This window comes from Lithobates pipiens, unplaced genomic scaffold, assembly GCF_037356315.1.
Source record: "Lithobates pipiens isolate NorthernLeopardFrog02 unplaced genomic scaffold, aLitPip1_a1.2 Scaffold_35, whole genome shotgun sequence".
NCBI classification, from domain to species: domain Eukaryota; kingdom Metazoa; phylum Chordata; class Amphibia; order Anura; family Ranidae; genus Lithobates; species Lithobates pipiens.
In genome coordinates, this window is record NW_027507811.1 from 12,401,384 (window position 1) to 12,423,014 (window position 21,631).

At 45.4% G+C, this 21,631-nt stretch overlaps 1 protein-coding gene across 1 annotated transcript in view; it reads left to right on the top strand.

Annotated features, from left to right (window-relative positions):
- The window catches only part of LOC143955497 (uncharacterized), a 78,308-nt gene that overhangs the window by 6,351 nt on the left and 50,326 nt on the right, over window positions 1-21,631 (top strand). The window contains exons 4-11 of the mRNA XM_077465534.1: window positions 8,595-8,692; window positions 8,774-8,974; window positions 9,130-9,265; window positions 10,089-10,545; window positions 10,684-10,787; window positions 10,896-10,991; window positions 11,121-11,180; window positions 11,227-11,375. Coding sequence (XP_077321660.1) covers window positions 8,595-8,692; window positions 8,774-8,974; window positions 9,130-9,265; window positions 10,089-10,545; window positions 10,684-10,787; window positions 10,896-10,991; window positions 11,121-11,180; window positions 11,227-11,375 — 1,301 coding nt within the window. The remainder of the gene's footprint in view (window positions 1-8,594; window positions 8,693-8,773; window positions 8,975-9,129; window positions 9,266-10,088; window positions 10,546-10,683; window positions 10,788-10,895; window positions 10,992-11,120; window positions 11,181-11,226; window positions 11,376-21,631) is intronic.

A 21,631-nucleotide genomic window follows, 5' to 3' on the forward strand; every position in this document is an offset into this window, starting at 1 on the left:
TTTGGAAGTTTGGAGATTTGGAAGTTTGAAGATTTGGAAGTTTGAAGATTTGGAAGTTTGAAGATTTGGAAGTTTGAAGATTTGGAAGTTTGAAGATTTGGAAGTTTGAAGATTTGGAAGTTTGAAGATTTGGAAGTTTGGAGATTTGGAAGTTTGGAGATTTGGAAGTTTGGAGATTTGGAAGTTTGGAAGTTTGGAGGTTTGGAAGTTTGGAGGTTTGGAGATTTTGAAGTTTGGAGGTTTGGAAGTTTGGAGGTTTGGAGATTTTGAAGTTTGGAGGTTTGGAAGTTTGAAGGTTTGGAGATTTTGAAGTTTGGAGGTTTGGAAGTTTGGAGGTTTGGAGATTTTGAAGTTTGGAGGTTTGGAAGTTTGAAGGTTTGGAGATTTTGAAGTTTGGAAGTTTGGAGGTTTAGAAGTTTGGAGATTTGGAAGTTTGGAGATTTGGAAGTTTGGAGATTTGGAAGTTTGGAGATTTGGAAGTTTGGAGATTTGGAAGTTTGGAGATTTGGAAGTTTGAAGATTTTGAAGTTTGAAGATTTGGAAGTTTGGAGATTTGGAAGTTTGAAGATTTGGAAGTTTGAAGATTTGGAAGTTTGGAGATTTGGAAGTTTGGAGGTTTGGAAGTTTGGAGGTTTGGAAGTTTGGAGGTTTGGAAGTTTGGAGGTTTGGAGATTTTGAAGTTTGGAGGTTTGGAAGTTTGGAGGTTTGGAGATTTTGAAGTTTGGAGGTTTGGAAGTTTGAAGGTTTGGAGATTTTGAAGTTTGGAGGTTTTGAAGTTTGGAGGTTTAGAAGTTTGGAGATTTGGAAGTTTGGAGATTTGGAAGTTTGGAGATTTGGAAGTTTGGAGATTTGGAAGTTCGGAAATCTGAAATTCCGAATTCCCTTATTTAGAATTTTCCAATTTCCGAACTTCCAAAATTTTGAATTTCCAAAAATTCCGAATTCCCGAAATTCTGAAATTCCGAATTCCCGAAATTCTGAAATTCCGAATTCCCGAAATTCTGAAATTCCGAATTCCCTCATCTAGAGTATTCTAAATTTTGGAAAATCGGAAATTTGAAAATTCGGAAATTTGACGAACTAATAAAAACGATTAAATTATAGGTATTGGAAATTCCTTTCAACTTTGGCTGCTAGTGAATGTAACGAATACAAATGTATCCGTAGTTACGAATTATCTGAAATAACGAATGCCGCATCTAAACAAATGCAACGTAACGATCTAATAATAATAAATAACTATAATAATAATAAAACCTTTTTATTATTATTATTTATTATTAATTCGTTCCATTCCATTTGTTTAGATGCGGCATTTGTTATTTCAGATAATTCGTAACTACGGATAAATTTGTATTCGTTACAGCCAAATTTGAAAGGAAATTCCAATACCTATAATTTAATAGTTAGTTATTATTTCGAATTTTACTGATTTTTCTTTCTTTTTATTTCTTTTTATTTTTTTTCAAATTTTCGAATTTCCGAAAAAAGCAAAAAAAACGAAAACGAACACATTTTTTTTTGTCAGTGCACATGTCTATGAAACACGAATCTTTCCCAAAGAAAATGCTTCTCCAAGCTCTCTCCAGCGGGAAGAATAGTTTGGGACACCCACAGAGAACATCTGCTTACCCAAATCCACCTGACGTAGATCGAATCCAGATTTGGGTGAACTAATTCGATCACGTATACAGTAACAATAATATTTTTTTTATATTCCAGGACACGCTATCAAGAAAACCTCAAAGGATCATCCAACTTTGTCTCCAGATTTTAAAACAGAAGCTAAGAACCTCACAAGAGATTTTGGTGGCCTTCACAGTGTGGATAGTCCATTGACTCCCTATGACTCCGACCAACCTCGTACTATGAGGGATGGTCCCGGAGGAGCTCAGGAGGAGAAGACCTTCTCCGACCCTGAATGTGTAGAAAGTTTCATCTTTGAACCAAGCCTCTACGCCCACCAGAGATCTCACACGGCGGAGAAGCCGCATGCCTGCCCCGACTGCGGGAAATGTTTTGCCACGAGATCGCTAGTGGTCAGACATCAGAGATCTCACACGGGGGAGAAGCCGTATTCCTGTTCCCAGTGCGGGAAATCTTATTCGCAGACATCTCAACTTGTCAGACATCAGAGATCTCACACGGGGGAGAAGCCGTATTCCTGCCCCGAGTGCGGGAAATGCTACCCGGTAAAATATGAACTGGTCGCACATCGCAGATCACACACGGGGGAGAGGCCGTATTCCTGCTCCGAGTGCGGGAAATGTTACCCGCGCAAATCACAACTAGTCAGACATCAAACATCTCACACGGGGGTGTTGCCGTTTTCCTGCCGTGAGTGCGGGAAGTGTTTCCTAACGGAGTCCCATCTCTACAGGCACCAGAAAACTCACACGGGCGAGAAGCCGTTTCCCTGCCCCGAGTGCGGCAAATGTTTTTCGGAGAAGTCCCACCTTCAAAGACATCAGAAAACTCACACGGGCGAGAAGCCGTATTCCTGCCTTGAGTGCGGCAAGTGTTACCCGCGAAAAGCGCAGCTCGTCAGGCATCGCTTATCTCACACCGGAGAGAAGCCGTATTCTTGCCCTGAGTGTGGGAAACGTTTCTTAAACGAGTCAAATCTGTATACCCATCAGAAAACTCACACGGGAGAGAAGCCGTATTCCTGCTCTGACTGCGGGAAATGTTTTTCGGAGAAGTCCAAGCTTTACATACATCAGAGGTCTCATACCGGCGAGAAGCCGTATTCCTGTCCTGAGTGCGGGAAATGCTTTACACAGAAGGCCCACCTTCATGGACATCAGAGGTGCCACACGGGCGAGAAGCCGTATTCCTGCCCCGAGTGCGGGAAATGTTTTTCTCAGAGTTCACATGTTACCAAACATCAGAGAACCCACACAACATAACGTCTATTACTCTCCCAAGTACAGAAAACGTCTTCTATATAAATCATATTGGCATAACTTCAGTCTCCAACCACTCCATTAGATGATCTGATTCATTTCTCTAGTAGGTCTTCAGTCCAGGGCCGGGACAAGGGGTGGGCAGGAGGGGAGGCTGCCCTGGGCACTGTGATATCATGTGAAGTGTGTGGGGGGGGGGGGCATCACAAGGAAATTGGGGGAGGGGATTTGTGTTGGAAAGGGGGATTTGGGGGGCAGCAGGGAGTATTGTTCTAGGAGCGGAAATTTAGGGGGAGGAGGAATGGGGGAAGAAGATTTGTGCTAGGAGGGATGACTGGGGTGCTTTGTGTTAGAATGGGGGGATTTGCAGTGGGGTTATTGGGAGGGGCAATTTTAGAGGTAGATAATTTGTGCTAGGAGGAGTGATTTTTTTTTGGGGGGGGGGGGCACTTGAATTGGGGGAGATTTGGGGGGTGGGGGATTTCAGCAGGGGAACAGATTTGCACTGGGAGGAGGGGGAATTTATGCTTAGGGGTTGAAAATGATTATGCTCAGTTTTTTTATGGGGAGGGGAATTTTTGATGACACATAATGCTCATACACCTTGGGGGCGGGGGGGGGGGGGGGGGGTTTGGTGGCGCAGTTTGCCCTGGGCTCTAGATGACCTTGTCCCAGCACTGCTTCAGTCTGTGGCAGTTTTCAACACGTAATAAATATTATATGTGGTCCTTTGGAGACATTAGGGTCCCATTTGAGGCCCCCTTTACCAGACAATTTGGCAACCACTGCTTTAGTATGTCGATCTGACAACATGCAGCTAAGTATGGAGCCACTTATCTCAGCGACACCTTCCTGATGGCTTGGGTGTACCTGAAATATTTTAACCAGTCAAGGACCTTGAACCTACGCGTTACGTCCTAACAATTTTACTATACTTTCCATAGGCATACCTAAAACGCCGATCATTCTACCCCTGTAATTGCCCACAACCAATTACCTTTCTTTGTAGTCCCGTGTAATCAATTTCTAAATAAACTATGAAGTAAACCTTGTTTGTTTGTCAGATATATAATAATGACTTGGAACACTTCGTCTTCGTGGCACAGAATTTTTCTTCTCTGCTGGGAAACACTCAAACTGAGTTTCATACCTAAGGAAATAAAAATGTTGATAATATTGAAAGGAAAAAGGTGTATCACGGAAAGTTAATATCAGGGGGTCCCCAAAACTTTCCAAAGAAAGGGCCAGTTTACTGTCCTTCAGACTTTGGAAGTAGCCAATGGAAGTAGCAAATGTCCTGGTGTCAGTACAACACCATTGGAGACCAATGGTCAATGGTGTCCTGGAGTAAACAATGCCAGACAGTGGTAGGAGTAGAACTCCATCTTTATTGTCAGCGGGGGGGAAATAGTGCCCCATCATTGCTCTTGGTGGGTGCGGAATAGTGCCTTATCATTGGTGTCAGTGGGAAGAATAGTGCCCCATCATTGGTGCCAGGAATAGTGCACCATTAGTGGTGTCAGTGGCAGGAATATTGCTCCATTTTTGGTGTCTGTAGGAGGAATAGTGTCCCATTGTTGGGTCCGTAGGAGGAACAGTGTCCCATCATTGGTGTCAGTGGGAGGAATAGTGCCCCATCATCGGTGATAGATTGGTGTTTTGTACAAGTTTCCATAGTGCTTGTGGGCATGTGAAGCCCACAAGCGCTATCTTCCGGGCTCTGGTCCAGCTGAGCTACCAGCATGCACCTCCCATTCTCGGGCATGCGCCGTATGTACGGCGCAGTGCCCTACACTTCTGACGTTGCCATCACAACGGGCGGCGTCGTCAGAAATGTCTGCCCCCGTTGTGATGGCAGCAAAGCCAGGAAAATGACGCCAGGCGCCTTGGAGCGGAAGAGGCAGATTACGAGGGACCCCCTGGCAACAGACCAGAAAAGGTGAGTAAAAAATTATTATTTTTTTTCTCCAAAGGTTGTTATTTAGATTTAATGCTGCTGCTGCTGATTAATGTAAAGAAAAATCTATGACTGGAACTCTGCTTTAAGTCTATTCTGGTCCCACATTCGGTAGAGGTTTTTAACAGTTGCCTTTCTGAGGGGGTGCTTTCCCCTTCCATGAGGCACTCGGCTGTGGCTCTTCTTTCAAAGGGTAAAGATCCTTCGATGATTGAGAATTGGCGCCCCATCAGCCTTCTCAACGTCGATAGAAAGGTGCTGACAAAGTTATTTTTCTGGCGCCTATCATCTGTAGCAGAGTCTTTGCTTTCTTGCCATCAGCACTGTTCGGTCCAGGGTAGGTGCACCTTCACAGCGGTTTTAGCTGTCTGGGAGGCCTTGGAGCTGTGCAGGACTGGAGGCTGGAGAAAGTATTTGTTGACATAGGATCAGGCAAAGGCTTTTGGTCGTGTTAACCACGAGTACCTGTGGTTGCTGCTTAGTAATTACGGTCTGCTGGGTGGTTTTGTTGATTGGTTGAAAGTCTTGTATAAGGGGGCAGAAAGCTTTCCTCTTGTTAATGGTTGGGTTAGGCAGTCCTTTGAGGTTGCCTCTGGAGTGCCTCAGGGTTGTCCCCTGCTCTGTGTTTGCAAGCGACCCTTTCATTAGTAGGCTAGAGACCAGCATGTTGTTTGGGGTGCTGGTGGGGCTCCCAGGTGAGCCGCCATTGAGGGTTGGTGCCCATGCAGACAATGTGTCAGTGATTGTCACTGAGACGGATGAAGCGCAGGAGGTGGTCTCTCTGACATCACGTTACTCTGAAGCATCGGGCTCCAAGATCAATCAGGAAAAGAGTGAAGTATTCTGGATGGGAAAGGAAGGTGAGGGGTTTGATCTGCCGAACACCTTTCCAGTGCCCCAGGAAAAAATGAATTTCAGGGATCATCGTGATCATCTACCAGCCTATGTGGCTCCGTGCCTGAAGTTACTGTGGCAGTGGCGATTGTCAGCTAAAGATCTCAGATCAGTTTCGAGGAAAGTCCTTATGAGTCGAGTCTTGAGCGAAGTCTTTCATGACCCACTGGCCTTAAGGGATTGACCAGGCCCAATTTTGAGGGCAAGGTTAAGACTAATTTGGATAGAGTCCCCCTTAAATTTAGGGATCTGGTCTGGTTGTGCCTACATGGGAGGCTCTATGTTCGGGGCAATTTGAAATTCCGCAGTGAGATGGATCGTAGTTGTCCTCGGGAGGAGTGACAAGGTGAGGAGGAGACTATGGACCATTTTGTGCTTCATTGCCTTTTTAACATAGAGGTGTACAAACTGGTGGGGCGGGTTCCTTTTCTCTCCAGGCTGAGTTATGCTGAGGGAATGTGGCTTCCTGAGGAACCACAGAAGGTTCCCCACTGTGCATGCTTGAGCTTGTACAGTGCTTTGCAAATGGTCCTGCAGCCTCCTGGGACACGTGACATGTCCCAGGAGGCTGCAGGTGGGGAGGAGGCGAGGCAAGGAATGTCATAATTGCCTAGGGGAGGATTTCAGAATTAGGAGGGGGTACCAATAATCATTGGTACTCCCTCCTGCTTCACCTGGAAAAAAACTGTTACAGGCTGGGGGTAAGGGAGCAAACCAGCAGGCCTTCACTTTTGGAAAGAAGTTCTGCTCAAAGGTTAAACTTTGAACTTACTTCACCCTAGCGTTAAAAATCCCATGCATACAAAAGGCAGTTCTCAAGGTTGCGGTTCCTCTGAGCTCCACAAGGTGGAGATCTCACTTCTATTCAAACAGGAAGTCTCTATGGCAGACAGGAAGTGATGTCAGGTATAAATGGGAAGTATCGGGTGAGTGAGCCGGGGAGAAGTAGAGAGGAGACATTGCTGGAACTGGCAGCAGAGGAGGTAATAAGATCTTTTTTTCTATTTACACCCAGTAACCCCCCCGTCATGTCCGTCCTCTTCCTCCATAGTCACTCCGACGTATTTTATCTCCAGCAGATGATGATACACACATATACAGTATGGTGTGAAAATGTAGATTAACCCCTTCAGCATCAGAACATTCTCTGATTTACGGGGCCAGAACCATTTCCTTCCCTTTGGAGATTAGGGATGAGCTCAGGCATGTTCGCATGGTCCACGTGCTGAGGCCGCCAGGAAGTCGGCGCGGCACTGCGCTAATCACAGGCAGCGAGACATTATCCCGATGCACGGCTGCAGAGATCGGGCAATGTCGCACGCCCTGTGATTAGCGCAGAGCTGCGCCGACTTCCTGGCGGCCTCAGCACGTGGACCATGCGAACATGCCTGAGCTCATCCCTATTGGAGATGTGTCACCTTTCCCACCAATGACCTTCTCACCCCATTGAGAAGTCTGGATCAGTCTATACTAACGGATTATACCATTTTTATTGGGTCGAAATATGGTGGCTTTGCGGACACTTGCTCCTTTTTGGTACACTCCCACCTCTCTGATTGCGACCTACCCTGTCTGACATCTTCATCCTCTATCTAGCTTCACCGTGGGACCTGACCTGGAGACACACATCCATGGTTCAGAAGGTGCCTCCTCCGGGTGTTCTTCATCTTGCGAACCATGGCCCCATTCATTCCTATGGGGAGAGTCGTACCGCGCAGGACCACAGGGAATCACACATGACAATGGGTCTCCCCATTTCAATGAATGGGACCGTGGTGTGGGATGAGGAAGCCCCCGGAAAGGATGCTTTCTGAAGCACAACTGTGTGACTCCAGGCCGTACTTAAGGGGTGGATGTGTCTTTTAACCTTATAGCAAAATGTGTATGTCCTTATTATATACTTTTTTAATTAGGAAGAAGGTGGGGAAAATGTGACTTTAACATTTACAGAATTATCACGACGGCAGATCTTCACCACAGATCGTTGTTACCAAAGTATCCTGGAGAAAGGGATATCACATTAGCGACATTTTTATGGCGCGGTTTGAGTCCACACCATAAGTTCACCTTTACGGGTTAGATGATGAGCTTTTCTATACCTCCCAACTGTGGAAACTGGGAAAGAGGACATCTCCGTGTGAAGGTTGTTCAGATCCACTGTCTCAAGGGCAGCTAATGTAGGTGAGCCAAAAAAAAAAACGATTTTGGGAATGAAATGTGTTTATATGGATGGTGACTGTATCATTGTGTGTGTCAGGTTCCTATAAGGTGTCAGGATGTCACTGTCTATTTCTCCATGGAGGAGTGGGAGTATTTAGAAGGACACAAGGATCTCTACAAGGACGTCATGATGGACAATCAGCTGCCCCTCACATCCCCAGGTAAGAGGAGACTTTAGTAGAAAAGATGTAGCTTGATAGCCGCACTCCGAATTATTCAACTTTATTTCAAAAATGTAATTAAAATCATAGCATCTAGGCTGCTATGACTAAGCACCGTGTTTGGTGTGAAACATGTCAGCGGCTGTGCAGTTAGTCTGTTTACCAGCCTAGATGCTATGATTTTAATTACATTTTTGAAATAAAGTTGAATAATTCGGAGTGCGGCTATCCAGCTTCATCTTTTCTACTTCAGTTCCTGTTGCAAACAGAGCCAGCACCCTGTGGGACTGTGGAGACAGCTGTTTTGGGAGAAGTCATTACCTTAGAGCGGTAATTCTTTATAAGAGGAGACTTTATTGTAAAGGAGAGAGCAGTACGGAGGCTCCACCTAGATCCCCCATCATCTGATAAACACATAGAAACAATGTATTCAGTCAGTGTGTGTGTTTCCTACAGATGGATCCAGTAATGGGAACCCACCAGAGAGATGTCCCCGTCCTCTGTATTCCCGGGATTCACCACAGGAAGATCACACCATCCCCCACCATCATCAGGTAGATGATTGGGCAATTATTGGTAGTTATGATTTATACACAAGCTTGTTTGTTACAATAAATATTTAATTATATATTTAGAATGGAAACCATAAGGATTTGAATATCATTATCAAAGAAGAGTTTAAAGAGGAGGATGATGAGTATGGGGTGATGGAGTTTTCAGATGGACACACTGATCTTTATACGGATGTTATGAAGGAGCCCACTGGGAGATGTCCCCGTCCTCTGTATTCCCGGGATTCCACACAGGAAGGTCACACCATCCCCCACCATCATCAGGTAGGTGGAGTTGAGGGTCGGGAACATAAAGTGATTGAACACTCTGACATGTGGAGATGATGTGTGGACTCTACAAGATGATATTTTCTATGTGATCTCACATCATAAATACTTCTATGTTACAGATGTTATTTTCTGCCATTCTGTTGGTTTAGGGTGAAGATCTGATGAACATAAAAGTTGAGGGTGAAGTAGAAGAGATGGATGTGAGGGATGATCAGCAATATAAGGAGGAGGATGGAATGATGAGGACATTCATAGAGGAGGACACTCCTACAGAGATCAGCACAGGTGAACCTTATATATATTTACATTTGATCTTCTTAAGCTCCTTCTCATTGGTGCGGACACAATTTATGGATCTAGACTTGATTTACGTAGATTCTGGGGTTCTGCTGGAGGTATTAGGCTTGTTACAGTAGCACCAATAAGATTATACCTTTCTTAGGTTACGCTGTCTTTCGAGAAGACCTATAGCTAAACCTTAACGTAAAGCTCTATTAACAGTCTTGCTGGGATAGTCGAAGAAGCCATAAGAGAGATACTTAAATACTTATTTCGTGAAGAAAATGCATCTCCAAGCTTCTTCTAGTGTTTCTTCTCACCAGAAGCCTAGGCGTTGGGATACTTGTTCTATGTTAGAAAGGTGGGTCTGACCAAATAACAATTTGAGATTTTTCTAGGGCAGCCATCAAGAAACTCTCAAAGGATCGTCTCACTTTATCTCCAGATTGGAAAACGGAAGATGAGGACATCACAGGAGATTGTGCGCTTGTGGTCATCTTTTCAATGCAAAAGGGTCTGCAAGTCTGAACTTTGACCCTCTTGTCTATCAGAGATCACATGACCCAGAGCCTAGGCTTGTGGTTGTGTAAAGAGCATGGACCTCCCAGGCCCCATTGGTTCCTGCTCTTCTGACAAGGCTGTGTAAATGTAGAAGTGATCTGGGAGGAGGACCAAAGAACCTTTGACTGAAGAGGGGGGAAAAGTCCCGGCTGGTTGGGACCTCCACAGAGAACATCTCCTCACTCATATCTACCTGATCCAGATGGGATCTTGATGGAAGTGAACTAACCCTCTCATATCTATTGATGATGTTTTTATATTTTTCCAGGACACGCCATGGAGAAACCCTCAAAGGATCGTCTCACTTTATCTCCAGGTTGTAAAATGGAAGATGAGGACATCACAGGAGATTATGGAGGAGAAAAGACAATGATCTCCACTATGGATGGTGGACTTCACAGTGTGGATAGACCATGGAATCCTTCTGACTCTGAGCAACCTCGTACTATGAGGAATGGGGCAGAAATTCAGGGGGAGAAGACATTTTCTAGTCCTGAAAGTTTTACCTTTGAACCAAGTCTCAATGCCCACCAGAGGTCACTCATCGGTGGGACACCACATGCCTGCCCTGACTGCGGGAAATGTTTCGCCACAAGAACACTAGTCGTCAGACATCAAAGATCTCACACGGGGGAGAAGCCGTATTCCTGCCCTCAGTGCGGGAAATCTTATTCACAAACCTCCCAACTTCTCAGACATCGGCGACTACACACGGGGGAGAAGCCGTATCCCTGCCCCGAGTGCGGGAAATGTTTTCCAGTAAAATATGAATTAGTCGCACATCAAAGATCTCACATGGGGGAGAAGCCGTTTTCCTGCCCTGAGTGTGGAAAAGGTTATCCGCGAAAATTACATCTGATCAGACATCAAAGATCTCACACTGGGCAGAAACCGTATTCTTGCCCCGAGTGCGGGAAATGTTTTAAAGAGAAGTCCCATCTCCTCACCCATCAGAGAACTCACACGGGTGAGAAACCATATTCCTGCCCTGAGTGTGGGAAATGTTTTTCGGAGAAGTATCATCTTAACACTCATCTGAAAACTCACACTGGCGAGAAGCCGTATTCCTGCCCAGAGTGCGGGAAATGTTTTTTAACGACTTCCCATCTCAACAGACATCAGAGAATGCATACAGGGGAGAAGCTGTATTCCTGCCTTAAGTGCGGGAAAGGTTTTACGAGGAAATCTCATGTTTCCAGACACCAGAGGTCCCACGCAACCCTCGAGAAGCCTTAGTGATTTGAGTGGGGGGAAAAATGTCTTCTACACCTGACCTTGATATACACCTCGGGAAAACCAGAGTGCGAGAAATGTTTTAGAGAGAAGTCCTATCTCTTCACCCATCAGAGAACTCACATGGGTGAGAAGCTGTTTTCCTGCCCTGAGTGCAGGAGATGTTTTATAAGGACCTTCCATCTTAACACTCATCTGTACACTCACCGGTGAGAAGCCGTATTCCTGCCCCGAGTACGGGAAATGTTTTTTAACAACTTCCCATCTTAACAGACATCAGAGAAGGCACACAGGGGCGAGAAGCCGTATTCTTGTCCTGAGTGTGGGAAAAGTTTTACGAGGAAATCTCATTTTTTCAGACATCAGAGGTCCCACGCAACCCTCGAGAAGCCTTAACAACTTAAGCGTGGGAAATGTCTTCTACACCCGACCTGGATATACACCTCGGAAAACCTGAGGGTCGGGAAATGTTTTAAAGAGAACTCCTATCTCTTCACCCGTCGGAGAACTCACGCAGGTGAGAAGCCGTATTCCATGCCATGAGTACGGGAAAGGTTTTCAAAGGAAATCTCATGTTTCCAGACACCAGAGGTCCCACACAACGCTCGAGAAGCCTTAGTGACTTGAGCGTGGAAAATGTCTTCTACATCCGAACTTGATATACACCTTGGAAAACCCAAGTGCGGCAAATGTTTTAAAGAAAAGTCCCATCTCTTCACCCGTCGGAGAACTCACGCAGGTGAGAAGCCGTATTCCATGCCATGAGTACGGGAAAGGTTTTCAAAGGAAATCTCATGTTTTCAGACACCAGAGGTCCCGCACAACCCTCGAGAAGCCTTAGTGACTTGAGTGTGGGAAATGTCTTGTAAACCTGACCTCGGAAAACCCGTGTCTGAGCACTCCTCTAAATTTCGTACTGTAAGACTGTATAAAGAAATCAAAGTTCTGTCTGGCTTCCTCTGCTAGGACAGAGAAGGAGGAGGCATGTCACTTGGATTAGTCCCTCTTGCAGTGTGGTCTGATCTCCATTGCCCTTTAGGACGAGCTTTGAAGCTACTTGGCTGGTGCCATGTAGTCTGATCTTCCCTGCTCTTTATCCACAAGCAATATCCAGCTATGGGAAAACATCATCTAATCTTAAACTTATTCTTTCAACCCACCTAACACCTATGCTTGCTAACCTCTGGAAAAAGATCTACATACTTACCTATTTTCATGCCGCTCTAAACCGGTCAGGTGATCTCCCTCGTGTCAGCCAATGGCCGGCTGTAGGGGAGAGGAGAGAGCGCTCAACAACGGCTGGTAAAGCCTGCAATGGGGATGTCACCCATAGGCTTCAATAGCCCATCAGTTGTCTGAGCTCCCTCCATTCCCCTGCAGCAGCACTAGCTGACACAGTTTATGATACTGACGTGTTTTACCCCGCCCACAGGGCTTAGTCATAGAAGGACTTCTAGGATTAAGACCTGTGAGTGGAGTGAAATGCATCAGAGGGGCATAGTCTGGGAGGAGCCAGGCTGAAGTTGCTTTCACTTCTTACACCTTGACTCATGCAGTGTGCAGCGTTCTACCTCCTTTCTCCCCCATGTGTGCACAGGCTGTTTGGTGCGTTTCTCCCTGCTCACAGGACTAAGTCATAGAGGTCCTCTATAACTAAGCCCTGTGGATGGGAGGAACCACATTGGAGGCATGGCCTGGGAGAAGCCAGGCTGAAGCTTCTTTTACTTCCTATACCTTGAGTATTTTATGGAAGTGCAGCGTTCTCCCTCTTTTCTCCCCCGTGTGTGCATTGAGCCGAGACAGCCTGTTTAGCCCATTTTGTCCTTCTGACATTTTATGACTAAGCCCTGTGGGTGGGACGAAACGTGTCAGTGGCATGGCCTGGGAGAAGCCAGGCTGAAGCTGCTTTTACTTCCTATACCTTGAGTATTTTTTGGGTGTGTGGGGTTCTACTTCCTTTCTCCCCCGTGTGTGCATTGAGCCGAGACAGCCTGTTTAGCCCGTTTTGTCCTTCTCGCATTTTATGACTAAGCCCTGTGGGTGGGACGAAACGTGTCAGTGGCATGGCCTGGGAGAAGCCAGGCTGAAGCTACTTTTACTTCCTATACCTTGAGTATTGTGTGGTGTTCTTCCTTCTTTCTCCCCCGTGTGTTCATTGAGCCGAGACAGGCTGTTTAGCCCATTTTGCCCTTCTCACAGGGCTTAGTCATAGAGGTCCTTTATGACTAAGCCTTGTGGGTGGGATGAAACGTGTCAGTGGCATGGCCTGGGAGGAACCAGGCTGAAGCTTTTTACTTCCTATACCTTGAGTATTTTCTCGGCGTGTGGGGTTCTTCCTCCTTTCTCCCCCATGTGTGCATTGAGCCAAAACAGCCTGTTTAGCCCATTTTGCCCTTCTCACAGGGCTTAGTCATAGAGGTCCTTTATGACTAAGCCTTGTGGGTGGGATGAAACGTGTCAGTGGCATGGCCTGGGAGGAACCAGGCTGAAGCTTTTTACTTCCTATACCTTGAGTATTTTCTCGGCGTGTGGGGTTCTTCCTCCTTTCTCCCCCATGTGTGCATTGAGCCAAAACAGCCTGTTTAGCCCATTTTGCCCTTCTCACAGGGCTTAGTCATAGAGGTCCTTTATGACTAAGCCTCGTGGGTGTGATAAAACGCGTCGGTGGCATGGCCTGGGAGGAGCCGGGCTGAAGCCGCTTTTACTTCCCACTCCTTGAAGGTTTTCTTGAAATGCAGCGTTTTACCTCCTTTATTCCCCCTGTGTGTGCATTGAGCTAGGACCTGTACTGAATTCCTGTACTTCAGAGTCAATGTGAGTCACTGGAGAATCGGAGAATGAGTGCCTGAAGCGGCGCTCAAAGTTTGTCCAGTTTATGGGCACGTGTTCGGGGAGGAGCTAGATATTGCTTGTGAATGAAGAGCAGGGGGAGACCAGACTACACGGCACCAATGACTATTCAGTGCAGCAGAAATGCTACGAGCAAGTACAAGCGGCGGCATTTTTATTGAAGAGCGCCACCCGCTGTGAGAAAGTGGTAAACATGACATTTTCAGATATAACATTTACTTGTTACTTGATGTTGAAATATTCACTAAATTTATTTTTTAGTTAAAAAAAAATATATATATATATATGTCTTTTAACTGATTTTATCTAAGTTGATTTGATAAAAGTGTGCTCCCAGGTTTCTATTAAATGTGTTTTTTTGACATTTTTTTCATTCTTTTATACCTTTTTGTTTTAGTAGTTTGGTTTTATCAGCTTGTACTTGTTGGAACAGCCGACTCACCCCCTTCTCATAAATCTCAGGACGTCTGTAGTAGACTCCAATGATAAGTCCATCAGTTCATAGACTCGTCTATCATTCCACCCGCAATTCCTCCTCCGCACCATCACCACCTCCAACCACAAGATCATCTTTCTTCCTCACTTTCACGTCACATCTAACATAGAGGAACCCCCCCCCTCCATCTTTTCTATGCCGTGTCTCTCTAAACAAGCGGATCAGCATGAATACAAACAGCCCAGTCTTGTGAGGAGTCAAGTCGTGTTTCTGGAACACCGACCACATCTCCAACCACAAGATCATCTTTCTTCCTCACCTTCTTATCACATCTAACATAGAGGAACCCCCCTCCATTTTTTCTATGTCCCATGTCTCTCTAAACAAGAAGATCAGCATGAATACAAACAGCCCAGTCTTGTGAGGAGAAACATGTTAGATGTGATGTGAAAGTGAGGAAGAATGATGATATTGTGGTTGAAGATGTGGTTGGTGTTCCAGAAACAGGGCTTGACTCCTCACAAGACTGGGCTGTTTGTATTCATGCTGATCCTCTTGTTTAGCGGGACACAGGACATAGAGGAACCCCCCTCCATGTTTTCTATGTTAGATGTGATGTGAAACTGAGGAAGAATGATGAGTCAAGCCATGTTTCTGGATTACCAACCACATCTCCAGCCACAAGATCATCTTTCTACCTCACTTTCATATCACATCCAACATAGAGAACCCCCCTCCATCTTTTCTATGTCCCTCCAAACAAGAGGATCAGCATGAATACAAACAGCCCGGTCTTATGAGGAGTCAAGCCGTGTTTCTGGAACACCAACCACATCTCCAACCCCAAGATCATCTTTCTACCTCACTTTCATATCACATCCAACATAGAGAACCCCCTCCGTCTTTTCTATGTCCCGTGTCCCTCCAAACAAGAGGATCGGCATGAATACAAACAGCCCAGAGTTGTGAGGAGTCAAGCCATGTTTCAGGAACACCAACTACATCTTCAAAGACAAGATCATCTTTCTTCCTCACTTTCACATCACATCTAACATAGAGAAACCTCCCTCCAACTTTTCTATGTCCCGTGTTCCTCTAAACAAGAGGATCAGCATGAATACAAACAGCCCAGTCTTGTGAGGAGAAACGTGTTAGATGTGATGTGAAAGTGAGGAAGAATGATGATATTGTGGTTGAAGATGTGGTTGGTGTTCCAGAAACAGGGCTTGACTCCTCACAAGACTGGGCTGTTTGTATTCATGCTGATCCTCTTGTTTAGCGGGACACAGGACATAGAGGAACCCCCCTCCATGTTTTCTATGTTAGATGTGATGTGAAACTGAGGAAGAATGATGAGTCAAGCCATGTTTCTGGATTACCAACCACATCTCCAGCCACAAGATCATCTTTCTACCTCACTTTCATATCACATCCAACATAGAGAACCCCCCTCCATCTTTTCTATGTCCCTCCAAACAAGAGGATCAGCATGAATACAAACAGCCCGGTCTTATGAGGAGTCAAGCCGTGTTTCTGGAACACCAACCACATCTCCAACCCCAAGATCATCTTTCTACCTCACTTTCATATCACATCCAACATAGAGAACCCCCTCCGTCTTTTCTATGTCCCGTGTCCCTCCAAACAAGAGGATCGGCATGAATACAAACAGCCCAGAGTTGTGAGGAGTCAAGCCATGTTTCAGGAACACCAACTACATCTTCAAAGACAAGATCATCTTTCTTCCTCACTTTCACATCACATCTAACATAGAGAAACCTCCCTCCAACTTTTCTATGTCCCGTGTTCCTCTAAACAAGAGGATCAGCATGAATACAAACAGCCCAGTCTTGTGAGGAGAAACGTGTTAGATGTGATGTGAAAGTGAGGAAGAATGATGATATTGTGCTTGAAGATGTGGTTGGTGTTCCAGAAACAGGGCTTGACTCCTCACAAGCCTGGGCTGTTTGTATTCATGCTGATCCTCTTGTTTAGCGGGACACAGGACATAGAGGAACCCCCCTCCATGTTTTCTATGTTAGATGTGATGTGAAAGTGAGGAAGAATGATGAGTCAAGCTGTGTTTCTGGAACACCAACCACATCTCCAACCCCAAGATCATCTTTCTACCTCACTTTCATATCACATCCAACATAGAGAACCCCCCTCCATCTTTTCTACATTCCGTGTCCCTCCAAACAAGAGGATCAGCATGAATACAAACAGCCCAGTCTTGTGAGGAGTCAAGCCGTGTTTCTGGAACACCAACCACATCTCCAACCCCAAAATCATCTTTCTACCTCACTTTCATATCACACCCAACATAGAGAACCCCCTCCATCTTTTTTATGTCCCGTGTCCCTCTAAACAAGAGGATCAGCATGAATATAAACAGCCCAGTCTTGTGAGGAGAAACGTGTTAGATGTGATGTGAAAGTGAGGAAGGAAGATGATCTTGTGGATCAAGATGTGGTTGGTGTTCCAGAAACATGGCTTGACTCCTCTTTCTTCCTCACTTTTACATCACATTTAACATAGAGAACCCCCCCCCCCCCCCCTCCATCTTTTCTATGTCCTGTGTCCCTCTAAGAAAGAGGATCAGCATGAATACAAACAGCCCAGTCTTGTGAGGAGAAACGTGTTAGATGTGATGTGAAAGTGAGGAAGAATGATGATATTGTGCTTGAAGATGTGGTTGGTGTTCCAGAAACAGGGCTTGACTCCTCACAAGCCTGGGCTGTTTGTATTCATGCTGATCCTCTTGTTTAGCGGGACACAGGACATAGAGGAACCCCCCTCCATGTTTTCTATGTTAGATGTGATGTGAAAGTGAGGAAGAATGATGAGTCAAGCTGTGTTTCTGGAACACCAACCACATCTCCAACCCCAAGATCATCTTTCTACCTTACTTTCATATCACATCCAACATAGAGAACCCCCCTCCATCTTTTCTACATTCCGTGTCCCTCCAAACAAGAGGATCAGCATGAATACAAACAGCCCAGTCTTGTGAGGAGTCAAGCCGTGTTTCTGGAACACCAACCACATCTCCAACCCCAAAATCATCTTTCTACCTCACTTTCATATCACATCCAACATAGAGAACCCCCTCCATCTTTTTTATGTCCCGTGTCCCTCTAAACAAGAGGATCAGCATGAATATAAACAGCCCAGTCTTGTGAGGAGAAACGTGTTAGATGTGATGTGAAAGTGAGGAAGGAAGATGATCTTGTGGATCAAGATGTGGTTGGTGTTCCAGAAACATGGCTTGACTCCTCTTTCTTCCTCACTTTCACATCACATCTAACAGATAAATCCCCCTCCATCTTTTCTATGTCCCATGTCGCTCTAAACAAGAGGATCAGCATGAATACAAACAGCCCAGTCTTGTGAGGTGTCAAGCCGTGTTTCTGGAACACCAATTAAATCATATCTAACATAGAGAAACCCAACTTCATCTTCTGTTGGGTTTCAAAAGCCGCTTTATGCATTGACATACCTCTGTAGACCCAGTCTGTCTGGACATTATCCAGTTTAGCCCCTTAGACGTACGTCCAAAGAGTGAAACTTTGATTACAAGCTGTTGGCTGCAGTAGCGGCCATCAGCTTGTTTGGCTTTTGGTCAGCTGGCTCCCAGCTTGAAAGTTATGAGGCAGCTCCATATCTGCTGATCACTTTCTCACAGCCGGCAGAACAGTGCCTCCCCCCTCCTCATGGGCTCTCCTGCTCTTACCGGAGGCAGAGGACACAACCGCCGGCTAGAGGAGGGAAATCCATGCCTCGTCCTGACATGCAAACAATGAGTGATGTCACTTCCTGTTTCAGATGCAGCCTTTCCCGGCCAGGGGACACATCTAACCAAGCCGATCTGTGCTCGATTAGATGGTGCGAAGGGCAGGGGAGACATTGGGGTCTATTAGACCCCTACTGTCTCAAAAAAGAGTACCTGTCACCTGCTCAGTGCTATCACATAGGGCTTTATTAACCTCTTGTGATAGCAATCAAGAAAAAATAAATAAAAAACATTAAAATAAAATTAGAATAGAATATATTAAAATGTTTAAAAAAAATTGCCGTAACCCCTGTTGCCCCGCACACCTGCGCAAGCCCAGGGTGCATACATGTATGTAAACCGCGGTTGCGCCACACGTGTGACACATCGCTGCGAACGTCAGAATGAGGCCAATAATTCTAGAACAAGAGCTCCTAGTTGACTGTAAATTGATGAGCTGTAAAGGCTTTTAAAGCGTCGCCTATGGTGATTTTTTTGGCACCATGGTTTTTGGTGATATCGCAGGACGCATGCATTTTTAAGGCATGGAATGTTTGGTATCTATTTACTTGATGCAGCCCCATCTTTTATATTTTAACAAAAAAATTGGTATAATACTGTGTGCATTTGCACTAAAATGTATTTTATTATATTTTTTTTCCCTAAAAATGTGCGTTTAATAAACCGTTTCGCAAATATGACCTGACATAAGCTGCGGGTGGTCTGCAGAAAAAGAGGTGGGGGTGAAATAGATGCTTATAGGCTGCAGGAGATCTATAGAACAGGGGAGGGGGGGTTGAAATAGATACTAATAGGCCGCAAAAGATCTGCAGAAAAAGGGGAGGGGGGTGAAATAGATGCTAATAGGCTGCAAAAGATCTTCAGAAACAGGGAAGGGGGTGAAATAGATGCTAATAGGCTGTAGAAGATCTGCAGGAAAAAAAAACGTAGGGGGTGAAATAGATGCCAATAGGCTGCAGGAGATCTGCAAAAAGGGGGGGATGAAATAAATGTCAATGGCCCGCAGGAGATCTGCAGAAAAAGTGTGTGTGTGGGGGAAGGGGGATAGATGTTAATAGGCCGCAAGAGATCTGCAGAAAAAGGGGGTGAAATAGATGCCAATAGGCTGCAGGGGATCTGTAGATACCAAATTTCTGCAGATTTCCTGCAGCCTATTAGCATCTATTTCCCTTTTATTTCTCCAGATCTCTTGCAGACTATTAACATGTATTTCCCAATTTCTACAAATATGGTGGGAGGGGCGTATCTTGGAGCCCCCTTATTGTTAAAAGGGACGTCCAGATTTCCAGATTTCAATAAGCCCCCCCCCCCCATCCACAGACCCCCACAATCACTGGGTCAGGGTTGTGGGAAGAGGCCCTTATCCTTATCAGCATGGAGACAAGGTGCTTTGCCAGGGGAGGTCCCCCCCCCCCCCCCATTGCAAGGTACCTGCCAGGTTGCATGCTTGGATAAGGATCTGGTATGGATTTTCTGCAAGGGGAACCCAAACTTTTTTTTCTTGATTTTTGTGTGAGGTCCAACTTACATTTCATAGCAGACCTGAGGGACCTGGTATGAATTAGGGGGAACACCCCCCCCCCCCCATCCCTGATCCCTTTGCTTTCATGGCCAAGGATTTACCTCCCTTATCCTAGATGAGGGTCTATTATAAATGTTAACAGGGACCCCCCACAAAAAAAAAACTGTGGAGTTCCCCTATAATTCATACCAGGCCCTTTAGATCTGGTATGAATTTTAAGGTGGTTTCCATGCAAAAATCAAGAAAAAAAGTCTCCCCCCCCAAAAAAAAACAAAACTATAATGAAACCTTATCTGAGCATGCAGCCTGGCAGGCCAGGACAGGAGGAGGGGAGCAAGCACATGGCTCCCTCCATCATCCTAAAACCAGGCAACATGCCTTCAACATGGGGAGGAGGGCTACCTTGCTAGGGGGAAAACTCCCTAGCAAAGCACCTTGTCCCCCTGCAGATGAGGACAAGGGCCTCTTCCCCACAACTCTGGCCTGGTCTGTTGTGGATGTCCAGAATGGGGGACTTTCTGGAGTCTAGAAACCACCTTAAAAACGCAGACTATAGCCACCGGGAGTTTGTGTAAACTGCCCATTCAATATACAGGTTTGGCGGCAAAAGGGTTAAACATGACATTTTACTTACCACTGAATGGGTGAATGTTCTCCTGCACACCAGAACAGCCATGGTACGGTCCAATCTTGAGTTTGGACCATACCTTAAGCTCATTCCTAATAAGGATGGATGCCAAAAGTCAGTCTTACCTCCCAAGTAGGCACTGCATTTCCCCAAGAAAGAACCCACAGGCTAGGTTACCCAAGCTTACATAGGCCTTCCTGGTACAAGAATCACATAAAAAGGAATGACACTGGAGGGTTCCACTCAAATGGCCTTCTATAGGCATAGCACAACACTCATGAGTGACAGGGAACACTGCCTGGCAAACATAGGCCAATACTGTTCCTGAAAGGGTTCCATACCAAGTGTATACCATACCATGGTGTACCAAGGTCCAGTGGGGACTTCTAGTAGCAAACTGTGGTACAGTATGTATGTGTATATATATATATAATATACACTCAGGAGGGAGACATTCTCCTTGTGTCTCTGTTGGGTTGTCTAATCAAGGTTTGGTGGACATGTGTTGGATTTATTTATGATGATCACTCCCCAATTGAGATGTTCCTCCACAATGGGGCGGTCATGATGAGCAGAACATGGACTCACAGGACTATGGTGATGGACCTTCTGCGAGGTTCTACATCTCCTCTTCAGTGGATTATATATGGACTGTTTCGAAAGACATCAGAACATTGTCTCCACTAGCCTCAACATCCATAGCTTTCGAGACAGAGAGGAGTCACACCAGAGACAGTCTAGGTTGATGGTCAACTCCCTTAAAGGCACATATACAGTAGATATATCCTGAGCATTCAAAATACATATAAAAATGTTCACTTGGTGGGAATGGAGATAGCACCATCTATATATTTACACAGAAGACATTCTCCTTGTGTCTCTGTTGGGTTGCCTGATCATTGTTTGATGGATATCTGTTGGGTTTGTTTGTGATGATCACTCCCCAACTGAGAAGTTCCTCTACAAAGGGGAGGTCATGATGAGCAGGAACACAGGCTCCTTATCCACGTGAGACCCCCAGGACTATGGTGATAGATCTTCTGCAATGTTCTCCTCTTCATTGGATCATTTATGAACCACATAAAAAGACATCAGAACGTTGTCTCCAGCCTCAATATCCATAGCAATCAAGACAGAGTGGAGTCAGGTCAGGGACCGCCTAGGTTGAAGGTCAACTTCCATAAATGCATCTATAGATCCTAATCATTCACAATACATATAAAAATATAATCTTCCCATGGTGGGAGTGGAGATGACCCCATCTATAAGGATATACTGTACATATACACACAGCACAAGGCCGTGTTCACACTACGAGATGTTTCTCGTAGGCTGCAGTTCCTCTGAGC